The sequence below is a fragment of the Ahaetulla prasina genome, chromosome 7 (genome assembly GCF_028640845.1).
Source record: "Ahaetulla prasina isolate Xishuangbanna chromosome 7, ASM2864084v1, whole genome shotgun sequence".
Taxonomy (NCBI): domain Eukaryota; kingdom Metazoa; phylum Chordata; class Lepidosauria; order Squamata; family Colubridae; genus Ahaetulla; species Ahaetulla prasina.
The window spans coordinates 100,045,826-100,059,051 of NC_080545.1; the positions used below are offsets into that span (position 1 = coordinate 100,045,826).

Consider the following 13,226-nt stretch of genomic DNA (forward strand, 5'->3'; position numbering starts at 1 on the left):
TAAATGCTGACCATGGTTGCCGTATTCCCCTCCCCCCCCCGCCCTGCATTCCGCCCCCTTCGCCCTGCCCTTCCAAGCCCTTCTGGTTTCAAATCCCCGTTTCTCATCTTGGGCAGGTTTGACCGTCTCCATTCCCGGCATGGAAAAAGCCCTGCACCAGTACACGCTGGAGCCTTCGGAGAAGCCTTTCGACATGAGGTCCGTGCCACTGGCCACTGCCCCCACCTTTGAACAAAAAGCAGGTACTGGGATTAGAGGATAGGTCAAGCTAAGGCGGTGTGTGTGTGTGTCTTGCCTGTGAGGGCCACGGGGCCCTTCCAGAGGTTGCTGAAACCTGCCGGTTGCTTTGGCAGAGATGAACACCAAGCAGAGATTTGCAGGGAGGAGGGGCTGGAGGACGACTGGAGGGTCCTTGGTGCTCTCTGAGCTTGGCTGGTTTTCTTGCTGACGTTTCATGACCCAGCTAGGTAACCTCGTCAGTGCTGGAAGGGAGTGGGGTTTGCAGGGAGGAAGAAATAGACTGCGGGGTCCTTGGTGCTCTCTGAGCTGGTGGTTTCCTTGCAGATGTTTCATGACCCAACTAGAAAACATCGTCAGTGCTAGAAGGGAGGAGGATTTGGAAGGGAGGAGGAGGAGGAGGAGGAGGAGGGAAGGAAGGAAGGAAGGAAGGAAGGAAGGAAGGAAGGAGGAGGAGGAGGAGGAGGAGGAGGAAGAAGGAAGGAAGGAAGGAAGGTTTTGTGAAATAGAGGAGGAGGAGGGAGAGGAGGAGGAGGAAATAGACTGTGGGGTCCTTGGTGCTCTCGGAGCTGGGTTGTTTTCTTGCTGATGTTTCATGACCCAACTAGAGAACATCATCAGTGCCAGAAGGGAGGAGGATTTGGAAAGGAGGAGGAGGAGGAGGGAAGGAAGGAAGGAAGGAAGGGTTTGTGAAATAGAGGAGGAGGAGGGAAAGGAGGAGGAGGAAATAGACTGTGGGGTCCTTGGTGCTCTCAGAGCTTGGTGGTTTTCTTGCAAACGTTTCATGACCCAACTAGGGAACATCATCAGGGCTAGAAGGGAGTGAGGTTTGTGGGAGGAGGAGAAGAAGGAGGAAGGAGGAAGAAAGACCACCGTGAGGTCCTTGGTGCTCTTCTGCGTTTGCCAGGTGTCTTGCTGACGTTTCACGACCCAGCTAGGTAACCTCATCACTGCTAGAAGGGAGTGGGGTTTGGAGGAGGAGGAGGAGGAGGAGGGGACTATGGATTCCGTGACCCTTTCTGAGCTTGGTGGTTTTCTTGCAGACTTCTATGTCCCAAACAAGGTAACCTTCAACAGTGCCAGGACACATACTAGAACCACATTCAACCAGTAAACATCATTACAACCAAGGAACAAAGCAATTCAGACAAAGAAGCTAACACTCCACAACAGCCTCATCAAGAAACTACTAAGAGCCCTCCCACTCACACTTTTTTGTGTAGACCCACACTCTTTCTGGCATTCCACATTCCTCCTCCTCCTCCCTCTACAAACCCCCCTCCCTTCTAGCACTGATGATGTTCCCTAGTTGGGTCATGAAGCGTCTGCAAGGAAACCACCAAGTTCAGAGAGCACCAAGGACCCCACAGTCCTCCTCTTCCTCCATCTTTCTCACTTTCATTCCTTCTTACTCTTACCCTCCCCTTCCTCCTCCTCCTCTCCACAAACCGCCCTCTCCCTTCGAACACTGATGATGTTCCCTAGTTGGGTCATGAAACGTCTGCAAGAAAACCACCAACCTCAGCAAGCTCCAAGGAGCCCAAGGTGGTAGTCGTCCTCCTCCTCCTCCTCCTCTCCACAAACCTCAAATCTGTTCTAGCACTGATGATGTTTATGATGGTTGCAGCATCCAGAGGTTTCATGATCGCCGTTTGTGACCTTCCAAGCAGCGATTTGCTTAACAACCTATTAAAAAAAAAAGGCTGTAGAATAAGATGCGAGTCATTCAACAGTTGTCTTGCTTAACGAAGGAAATTTTGGCTCCCTATTTTGGTCCTAAGTCGAGGTCTGGTTACGTCCGTTTCCAGTCGCTGGAGACCTGGGCTTGTTGTAACCTGGCCCAGGAGGCTCCATTAGAGTCAGAAGTGCCTTGTATGATTGTGAGGTTTTTCTCTTTGCATCCAATTCTCTTGCACATCCTGGTCAGGAACATTAGGGGCCGGATAGCTCAGGCTGGTAATAGCCTGTTATTAAGAACACAGAAGCCTGCAATTATTGCAGGTTCGAGCCCGGCCCAAGGTTGACTCAGCCTTCCATCCTTTATAAGGTAGGTAAAATGAGGACCCAGATTGTTGGGGGGGCAATAAGTTGACTTTGTAAAAATATACAAATAGAATGAGACTATTGCCTTATACACTGTAAGCCGCCCTGAGTCTTCGGAGAAGGGCGGGGTATAAATGTAAATTAAAAAAAAAAATTTGTTCTTTAATTTTCTATCTCAGAGATTTCCCTGGTGGCCAACAAAGCTGAAAAGGGGGCTCCTTCACGGCAAGACATCTTCCAAGGTGAGGATTTGTCTGTCCTCTTCCACCGTCAGAATTCTCCCCTTGGATGAGGACCAAATGTCTCCCCATAGAGATTAAAGATCTTTCTTTCTTTCCTTCCTTCCTTTTCTTTCTTTCTTTCTTTCTTTCTTTCTTTCTTTCTTTCTTTTTTTCTTTCTTTCTTTCTTTCTTTCTTTCTTTCTTTCTCTCTCTCCCCCTTCCTTCCTTCCTTCCTTTCTTTTTCTTCTTTCTTTCTTTCTTTTTTCTTTCTTTCTTTCTTCTTTCTTTCTTCCTTCCTTCCTTCCTTCCTTTCTCTCTCTCCCCCTTCCTTCCTTTCTTTCTGGCTTCCTTCCTTCCTTTCTTTTTATTCTTTCTTTCTTCTTTCTTTCTTTAGTCTTTTTTTTTCTTTCTTTCATTCTTTCTTTTTCTTCTTTTTCTCTCTCTCTCTCCCTTCCTTCCTTTTTCTTCTTTCTTTTTCTTTTTTCTTTTCTTTCTTTCTCTTTATTCTTTTCTATTCTATTCTTTCATTCTTTCCTTCTTTTCTTTTTCTTCTTTTTTTCTTTCTCTCTCTCCCTCTCTCTCTCTTTCTTTCTTTCTTTCTTTCTTTCTTTCTTTCTTTCCTGCCTTAATTTTTACAAATAAATTAAGACAATGAACATATATCCATATACCTTCCTCTTTTCCCCGTAACACAAACCTTGTGAGGTGGGTTGGGCTGAGAGAGAGAGGGACTGGCCCAAAGTCATCCTGATGGCTTTTATGGCTAAGGCAGGACTAGAACTCACCACCTCCTGGTGATTGGCCCAAAATCACCTAGTCAGCTTTAATATCTAATGCAGGACTAGAACTCACTGTCTCCTGGTGATTGGGTCAAAGAAACCCAGCCGGCTTTCATGCCTAAGACGGGACTAGAATTCCCCATCTCCTAGTGATTGGCCCAAAGTCACCCAGCCGGCTCTAGAACTCCCTGTCTCCTCTTTCTTATTGTTGTGTCCCACTCCTCCGCTGACGGCCGGGTCAGGGAAATCCGAATCAGGTGTGCCTCTGCAGCTCTGCCAAAGTCCTAGCAAAGTTCTCAAGGCAGGCAGGAGACCAGAAAGTGATTTCAGCAAGATAAGGTAGACTTTGCCTGACTCAGAGAATGCCAGAAAGCAGGTCCTTTATATAGGCCATGGGGTGTGGCTCCATGACTCAGCACTTATCCCGGCCTGCCCCTCCCTTCCTTCTGTTGCCTCCGCCTATCAATTCTTCTGAAGCGAGGGTCACTCCAGTCTGCAGCTGTTGGTAATTGACCTCCCTCAGGCTCATATGCTGTGGAGGAGGGGGAGGGGTCTAGTTGCTCCGTTTGCCTGGGCATGGAGCCAGAGCTGGGGGCTGGAGGTATTTCTTCCTCTTCAGCCTGTCTGGACATGGAGCCAGGGCTGGGGCCGGGAGGCATACTAGAACATTCCTCCGTGTTCGGAAGCAGATAAGAAGGCCCCGGCTGCGGGGAAAGCGGACGAGGCACAACACTTATCTGCCACCCTGAACTCCTTTCTTTTCCCCCGTTTTAGAACAATTGGCTGCCATTCCTGAATTCAAGAACCTGGGCCCACTTTTCAAGTCCTCGGAGGCTGTGCAGCTGACAGAGGCTGAGACCGAGTATTTCGTCCGCTGCATTAAGCACGTCTTCTCCAATCACATTGTCTTCCAGGTAATATATATATATATCGTCATCTTCAAGCTGAAGCCTGAAGATGACGCATGAGACTTCGTCGAAACGTCGCCAAGACACTTCCAATTTTACGCGGGAGAAAACCCGAATAACCAAAGACCTACATACAAACACCTGCGAAAACCTCAGAAAACAAACAAATAAATAAATATGTATGTATGTATTTTATATATGTATATATATATATATAGACAAAAAAGCAAATATTGGGGACCTAGGCAGAGTAAATTAATTAGAAAGACTTGAAGCTTGTTGAGTTTAGTTAGTATCTTCATTGTTGCCTGTGTCTGACATTGGCCCCTTTAACACCTGTGGACTTCAATCCCCAGGGGAATTCTGGGGGCTGAAGTCCACAGGTGTTAAAAGGGGCCCATATTGGATATCACTGTCCCAGGGCCATGTTTCTTATCTTGAGCCCCTTTTAAGATGTGTGGACTTCAACTCCCAGAATTCCCCAGTCAGCCAAGCGGGAGGCATTGTCTGAATGGAAAACTAGAACCTGGGTCCTGTGCAGAGAGGTCCCCAGATGGGATCAACATGCGACCCCCGTTAAAAAAAGGGGGTCTGAGCTTGGTGGTTTTCTTGTAGACATTTCGTTACCCAATGATATTACCTAGTTGGATAACTAGGAAACTCTGCAAGAAAACCACCAAGCTCAGAGAGCACCAAGGACCCCATAGTCCTCCTCCTCCTCCTCCTCCCCTCTGCAATCCCCACTCCCTTCCAGCACTGATGCTGTTACCAAGTAGGGTCATGAAACTTCTGCATGGAAACCACCAAGTTCAGAGAGCACCAACCTCGAGCTACAAAATATTCTCCTCCCTTGGTTCCCTCTTGGCTGTTTGATAAACCCACCCACCTGCACCTGGTTTTACGTCGAGACTTCTTGCTTGTCAATGTTACGTAACTGTGCTTTGTTCTGGAAGAAAGGCATACTAGAAATCCCAACCAGGCGCTCTCTTTTTTTTCTTCTTTTTTTTTTAGTTCGATTGCACCAACACCCTCAACGACCAGCTCTTGGAAAAAGTCACGGTTCAGATGGAGCCTTCGGAAGCTTACGAAGTTCTCCGCTGTATCCCGGCACCCAGCCTTTCGTACAACCAGCCAGGCATGTGTTACACGCTGGTGCGCCTGCCTCTGGATGACCCCACCGCAGGTACCGCCAGGAAAGCCTTTCTGCTCCTGATGTTCTGCCAGATGTTAATCCCTCCCTGTGGGTGCATTTCTGTCTTAGGGGGTCCACCTTCCCCCCACCCCCCATTCCTCTCTCCTTTCTCGGGCCTCAGAAAGGCGCTAGAATTCCCAGCCACCCTCCCAGCTCAGTAGCCCAAAGAGCGAATCTAGCTTAGCAAGACTTTCCCAATCCAGCCGCCGTGTTTTGTGTAACGCACAACTAAAGAGTAGCTGCTCTGTTTGGCCCTCTCTGCAACACGTGGGGAGCACTGGTCAAGCCCGTTTGGTTAGTTCACGTGTTCCCCAGAATGGGTGAACCGAGACAAGCAGGGGGTTGGACTAGAAGACCTCCAAGGTCCCTTCCGGATCTTAAAATGGATTGCTTCAGTGAACAAAGAGTCGGTTTGGGCTAGATCATGTTCCAGGGGGAGGTTTTACCCAGACTGAGTCATCTTTTTAATAAGTCAAATCAAATCACTTTCAGATCAAATTACGTTCAAATCAAATCACTTTCCAAATCAAATCACTTTATTGACGCCATTCACCAGCGGAAAGAAAGGAGTTGTCATATTCAGAACATCCAAAAATAAATTTAAGAACAATGCGTAGAAAAATATGTGAAAAAGCTTCATTCTTATTAATTCAAATCAACCTAAAATGTAGAATTACAGGGAGTCCTCGGTGTACGGCTACTATTGAGGCCAAAAATTTCTGTCACTAAGCGAGTTGTTAAGTGAATTTAGCCCCATTTTACAACCTTTCTTGCCCCCGTTGTTAAGTGAATCACTGCAGTTGCTTAAGTTGGGCACACGGTTGTAAAGTGAATTCGGCTTCCCCATTGACTTTGCTTGTCAGAGGGTCACAAAAGGGGATTTCTTGACCCTGGGACACGGCAATCAACCGTCATAAGTACATGCCAGTGGTCAAGCCTCTGAATTTTGATCACGTGATCATGGGGATGCTGTAGCGGTCGTAAGGGTGAAACGTATGTTCATCAATCACCTTTTTTTTCAGTGGTATCTTTGGTCACTAAACAAATGGTTCTAAATCGAGGACTACCTGTATAGAGTCCCTGACCAATCAGAGGAAGGTACAGTACAATACAGTTAGTCCTTGACTTACAACAGTTCATTTAGTGACCATTTGAAGTTACAACATCACTGATTAAATGAAATTTAATTTGGATTAAATATTATATTTGAGAGATGGATTTAATGTTGTTATATGGTTAACTAGAATTTAATTGTTATAACTGATATATTTTGGATAAGTTATAGGTGTAATTTTAATCATGTTATTTGATATAAGTAAGGTAAAGTGAAGATTTTAATTATTACAATTGATATATTGTGGAGATAATATAGGATTAATAATAATATATGTAACCTGATTTGATGTATGTAAATGATACTGAAGATATGAAAAGATGGATTATTGTTTATCCTTGGAGGTTGGACAGTAAAATTTAAGAAATTAAGTTGGAAATATGAACTATTCTTGAGAGACTGCTTAAGGAAGAAAGACATTTCAGAAGAATCCTTGGTGAATATTGGAAGATGGAACGTTGTTTTGGTACTGATTGATGAAGGTTGGATATTAAAAACTATGTACTTTAATGAAGAACAAATACGAACTCAATTGGAAATTTCTGAGATCGGGGAGTCGAGGTTTTAAGGAGTGACTATGGATTATGATTTGTGTTATATTTTAATTTTTGACTGTTAGTTTTATAGCCTGTATTCGGTTCTGGGAAGTCCTGGGGGTGGGGGAGGAGGGAAGGAGGGGAGGGGATGAGGTAGAAAATGGGTAGATGGTTAATGTACAGAGATGATTGAAGATGTATAATCAATGTAAGATCGGAGCTGCCTGGCTACCATTTCAGAATGATGGGAAGGAAGGAAGTAGAAGAGAGAAGGAGGTAGGAAAGAGAAGAGGAGGAAGAGGAAAGGAAGGAAGAGGGATAGAAGAGGGAGAAGAAAGGAGTAGGGAGGAAGGAGGAGAGGAGGTAGATAAGAGAAGGGGAGGATGGTCGTGGAAAGTAGAAGAAGGTAGAGAAGGGAAGAGAGTAGGAAGGGGGTGGTGACCGGGCAGGTCCGATTAATTGTATATGATGGTACGTTAAATATGTTATTGGATATGAATGTTAAAATAAAACTTTTTATTAAAAAAAAAAAAAGTGACTTAGGACCGTTTTTCACACTTATGACCGTTGCAGCCTCCTCATGGTCATGTGATTGTGACCCTTGGCAACTGACTCACATTTACGACGGTTGTCGTACCCTGTTGACATATGATCCCCTTTTGCGACCTTCTGACAAGCCAAGTCCACGGGGGAATCGAGATTCACTTAACATCTGTCTTAGCAGTTTAACAAGTGCGGCGATTCACTTAACAAACGTGGTGAGAAAAGTCATAAAACAGGGCAAAAGTCACTGAAGAAAGGTCTCACCCAGCAACAGAAATTGTGGGCTCAATTGCGGTCGTAAGTCGAGGACCACCTATAGCTAATATTTTTTTAAAAAGGACCGGTGAGTTAATCCGTCCTCCTTTTTGCGCCTTGTCTCTCTGTCGCCCCCCTAGTGGCTTGCACGTTTAGCTGCACGATGAAGTTCACAGTTCGAGACTGCGACCCGAACACCGGCGTGCCGGACGATGACGGTTACGAGGACGAATATGTGGTAAAACCCGGGGAGTTTGCGGTCATTTTGGGACGGGGTTTGGATCGCGCAATTGCAGCCGCCATCTTGACTTTTTTTTTTTAACTCACTTAACAACCATCTTAGCAATGGGACTCTCCGTTGCGGTCGTAAGTTCAAGGACCTACTTGTCATTCTTTCTGGGCTTCCCTTCCGCAGCTGGAGGATCTGGAGCTCACTCTCTCCGACCACATCCAGAGGATCCTGAAGCCGAACTTTGCCGCCGCCTGGGAGGAAGTGGGCGATGACTACGAGAAGGAGGAAACCTTCGCACTCAGCACCATTAAAAGCCTGGACGGTGAGGGGCTGGCGGCTCTTTCAATTTGGGTTGTAAACCAGAAATGGGGTTTGGGGAAGACGATTTTTAAAAACATGGCAGGATTCTTGGTAGTCTCAGAGGGCTACCTAGAGCTGGATGGGGGATTCTGGGAGTTGTAGTCCACCCATCTTAAAGCATTTAACAACTGAACCAAGGTGGCAAGAAAAGTCGTTAAAAAAAAACCTCATTGAGCAAATTGCTTGTTTAGCAACGGAAATTTTGGGCTCAGTTACGGTCATAAGTCGAGGATTACCTGTACAACTGACTCCCCCTTGCTTGTCGGGCTGCTTGGTCAATCCTCCCAAAACCTCTGAATTCCTGTGTCTTGAGGACTAACCCAGGGGTGATATTACCTTCGCTACCGATTCGCAAATATGAGCATGCGCCACCTCTGTGCATGCGCAGGGCCTCCCGTGCATGCGCAGGGCCTTCCGCGCATGCGCAGAGCATCAAAAACGGGATGTGATGATGTCCAGGCGGGTGGATGGAGCCTCCCACAGCCTCTGCTACTGGTTCGCCCGAACCGGATAGAACCGGCTGAATACCACCACTGGACTAACCCCAGCTGTTGTCGGGTTTTTTTGTCGAAATGTAGAAGCTGTGAACAACATTGTGAAGTTCCTTGGCATGCAACCTTGCGAGAGATCGGATAAAGTGCCCGAGAACAAGAATTCCCACACTCTCTACCTGGCAGGTACGAACCCATTGGGAAATTAGGTTATGTCGTGTCCCCCTCCCCCTCTGACGACCTGGTCTAGAAAGTCCGTATCAAGCGTGGCAACGAAGCCTCTGCAGCTTTGCCAAATTCTTTTGAGGTTTCTCAGGGCAGGCAGGAGTCCAAGTGGTAACTTCAGCGATAGCAGCAAACTAGATGAGACTGCTTGACTCAAGGTTGGAATGCCAAAAGCAGGTCCTTTATATAGGCTGTGGGGTGTGGCTCCATGACTCAGCATTTATCCAGGCCTGCCCCTCCCTTCCTTCTGCTGGCGTAGCCTCTCAGATCTCCGGAAGCGAGGGTCCACCCACTTTGAATTCTCTTCAGCTGGATCTGCTGTCAGTAATTCCAGCACGTGGCTGGCTTCCTGCTCACAGGCTGTATGAGTGAGGTTTATCAGGTTTGTTTGTTCATTCCTGGAATCCTCTCCGGGCATGGGGCCAGGGCCGGGGACTGGAGGCATGACAGGCCGTTCATCTTCATTATCAGACTCGGAGTCTGAAACAGGCCCAGGTGTAGACGGGAGGGGCTGTCTGAGGAGAGGAGGGAGGACGAGGCACAACAGTGTGTGTGTGTGTGTGAGGATATTGAAGCTCCCTGTAGCTACGCAGGGGTGGGCTTCAAAAATTTTAGCAAGGGGTTCTTTGCCCAGTTTCTGGGTGGCTGTGGTGAGTGTGCCCTAATCAGCCTCCTGCACCACAGCAGGGGGGGGGATGTTTGCCCTCCCCGGGCTCCGGAGGCTTTTCTTAAGCCTCCAGGAGGGCAAAAACGGCCTCCCCAGGCTCTGGAGGCCCCTTAGGCCCATTTTTCGCCCTCCCAGAGCCTCCACGTGTGCCCTGCACTTACCTGCATCCAAAACGGTGGGGGACTCCGGGGAGGGGAGGGATGGGCAGGGCCAGCCAAGAGTGGGATTTGGGGGGGTGTCTCCAAACTGCACAGAATCTTCGCTAGAGGTTCTCACGAACCCCCAGCAGCCCACCCTTGCAGCTACGACTACGGTTCCCAGTGACAGCATTTCCTCCTTCACACACAAAACACACACACACACAAACACACAATTTTGGGTCAGGAAGAAGGAGCCCAGATCAAACCTTTCGGTGAATTTTGGGGGGGGTTTCAAGCTGAAGATAATCATTGTTCGCCCTCTTGGGAATGGCGCCCACCGTGAAGATTTGGCGGGAAGGCCAAACCAGGATTGTTGATCTGTCGGGAGAGCTTTTTTTTCTCTTAAATCTTGGCTAAAGAAGGTTTAGGCTAGTGTGTTGTTACGCCCACACCGAGAGAGAGAGCAGGATGGAAGGGAACTTGGCATTCCGATGAGAGTTATACTTTCGCACCCAGGCCCTAGAAGAAGATCCGAGATGGAGTTCCTGTGATATAAACAATATTTTAGTTCTGTGCGATTTTAGGTCGGGAGGGAAACCCTACCAGGTTTTTCTCCATAGTTGTCTGAGAAGTGTGATTGTCAACCTTGGCAACTTTAAGCCTGGAGGACTTCCAACTCCCAGAATGCCCCAGCCAGCAAAGCTGGCTGGGGCATTCTGGGCATTGAAGTCCTCCAGGCTTAAAGTTGCCAAGGTTGGAGACCCTTGCCTTGGAATCTTCCCATCCGTTAAAAAATTGTCTACCCCACGTATAGTATATGCGCAAAATTGGAAAAAAAGAGAACCCACCAACAGAGGAAGATTTAATTAAGAAAATTCTAGAATGCGCCGAGATGGATAAACTCACAAAAGAAATCAAAGAAAAAGAAGATACAGAATATTATACGGTCTGGCGTAGATGGTATGAATGGTTAGAAAATAGGAAAGATAAGAAAACTGAATAATGGGTTAGAACGTCGATGAAATAAAGGAAGATAAGATCATAAAGGTAAAATAAGATAGGATTAAAATAGGTATATATATAGTAAGAAAGGACAGCTCTGAATAGCTGCTAAGAAATAGTGAGAGAGAAATATAAATGTCGTGTGTTTGTCTTATGTTTTAATGTGTTCAAGTAAAAATTAAAAAATAATAAAAAATTGCCTGCCCCTCCCACCACTAAGGAATTATAGGCGAATGAATGTATTTTGTTTTTAGATTTTTATCTCAGCTTTATTACTTTATATGTAATTCGAAGTGAAGCTACCCAATACTCCTTCTTCTTACTCCTTTTCCCCATAACAACAACCTTGTGAGGTGGGTTGGGTGGAGAGAGAGAGAGAGGGACTGGCTGGCCCAAAGTCACCCAGTTGTCTTTCGTGGCTGAGGTGGGACTAGAATTCACCGTCTCCTGGCGATTGGCCCAAAGTTACTCACTTGTCTTTCATACCTAAGGCAAGATTAGAATTCACTGTCTCCCAGTGATTGGCAGAAACATCACTCAGCCGACATCCATGCCTAAGGCAGAACTAGAACTCACCATCTCCCAGTGATTGGCTTAAGTCACCCAGCTAGCTTTTACTCCAAGGCAGAACTAGAACTCACCATCTCTCTGTGATTGGCACAAATGTCACCCAGCTGACTTTCACGGCTAAATCGGAACTAGAACTCACATTCTCCTGGTTTCTCGGCCTGCACCTTTACCACTACACCCTACAGTCGATTGATTGATTGATTGATCAGTTGATTGATCGATCCCTTTGGGAAGACCATGGAAGGCCCTAAGAGAGAGTGGTGCAGTGGCCTAGAGGTGGAGCTCTCGCCTCACCATGAGAAGGCTGTGAGTTCGATCCTAGGTAGAGGTAGATATTTCTCTCTTTGGGCACAATGAGAATATATCTGCTGAGCAAAACTCCACATTGGCAACATGAAGGGCATCCGGCCAGTAAAATACTTAGCTCCATTCAGTTGCCCAGACTCCACCCCCTCAAGGGATTATGGGCTGCTTAAAAGAAGATGACGGAAGGCCCTAAGATAGTACCGTCTCATTTCTTCTGAAATCTTGAATCCCGGCCTACCTTCTCTCATTTCCTCCCCTGACCCCTAGGTATGTTCAGAGGCGGCTTAGATGTCCTGGTCAGAGCCCGACTCGCTCTTGGCGACGGCGTGACGATGCAAGTGACCGTCCGGAGCATCGTAGAAACCCCCGTGGACGTCATCTTGGCTTCCGTCGGCTAACAGTCGTAACCCGAGTCTGCCCCGTTTCCCCCCCCTCCCCACGACTCCTCTTCCGTCGGGCAAGGCACAAGCCGGCTCTGGGGTGGCGCGTTCCTTCAGTTCGTCGTGCGATTCCCTTCGACGGTTATTCACCTTTCAAGGAATTTTTGGCGTTCCTTCTGCATTTCCCTCAAAGGCAAGGCGAAAACTCGGTCGCAACTTCGTTCCGGTTATAAATTATTTTTGCCTTTTGCGAGTAAGATTAGAGGGGAGGGAGGGGGGCACATTTTTTTTCCTTCTTTTTTCTTCTTCTTTTTTTTTTTTTTTAAAAAAAAGAGCAGTTCCTGGATTGGATTTTTATTGGCCGCCAATAAATGGGCTGTTTTCAGCACTTCCGTATGTGTGTTTTGTTGGGTCTGAATGATAAAATGCGCTGGTAATGTATCTGCGTGTTCTTTCCCCCTCGTCTCCGTCCAAGCAATGGCTTAATTAGCTGGCACTATCAGCTCTGGCAGCAAACTAGCGAGCGTCTGCCGAGACACTGATGAGTCACCCAGGAACAAACAGTACTTCAGCTCTTAGTTAATCAGTTGATTTGTCTGCTACGAAGAGGCACAGCGGCCCTTGCTGCCTTTAGATCCTGTGGGGTGTGGCTCCATGACTCAGCACTTCCTAGGCCTGCCCCACCCCTGCTTCTGTTGTTCCCTCCTCTCCTGCCTACAAAACCTAGGGTCCAGCCAGGCCTGATTGCCATCAGCCGGGTCTAGAGGCGTGGCCTGGGGGGGGAAGAGTCAGGAGAAGGAGGCCTCGTTATCTCCTCCACCTGGCCTGCCTCTGGCTCCTGGAGCTGAGCCAGGGAAGCCGGTGCTCCCAAGGTAAGTCCTGACGGCCCTTCCCCCTCACTTTCCAAGTCACTTTCTGGCAGGCAGCCCGGCTCGGGGGGGTGCAGACACAACAACGCGTTTCTCTGTTTTAAAATGTCTGGGCTTTAAAGATCTGAAGTTGGCTAGGGCAGGGGTCTGCAAACT

General features: G+C 47.4%; 1 protein-coding gene across 2 annotated transcripts in view; it reads left to right on the plus strand.

Moving 5' to 3' along the window:
* COPG2 (COPI coat complex subunit gamma 2) overlaps positions 1–12,521 on the plus strand; it is a 51,323-nt gene extending 38,802 nt beyond the window's left edge. For both annotated transcript variants that reach the window (XM_058191838.1, XM_058191839.1), the window contains exons 17-24: positions 117–242; positions 2,460–2,522; positions 4,055–4,194; positions 5,200–5,371; positions 7,969–8,066; positions 8,244–8,382; positions 8,999–9,097; positions 12,089–12,521. In XM_058191838.1, coding sequence (XP_058047821.1) covers positions 117–242; positions 2,460–2,522; positions 4,055–4,194; positions 5,200–5,371; positions 7,969–8,066; positions 8,244–8,382; positions 8,999–9,097; positions 12,089–12,219 — 968 coding nt within the window. In that variant the 3' untranslated portion in view covers positions 12,220–12,521. The remainder of the gene's footprint in view (positions 1–116; positions 243–2,459; positions 2,523–4,054; positions 4,195–5,199; positions 5,372–7,968; positions 8,067–8,243; positions 8,383–8,998; positions 9,098–12,088) is intronic.
* Positions 12,522–13,226: the final 705 nt, after the last annotated feature.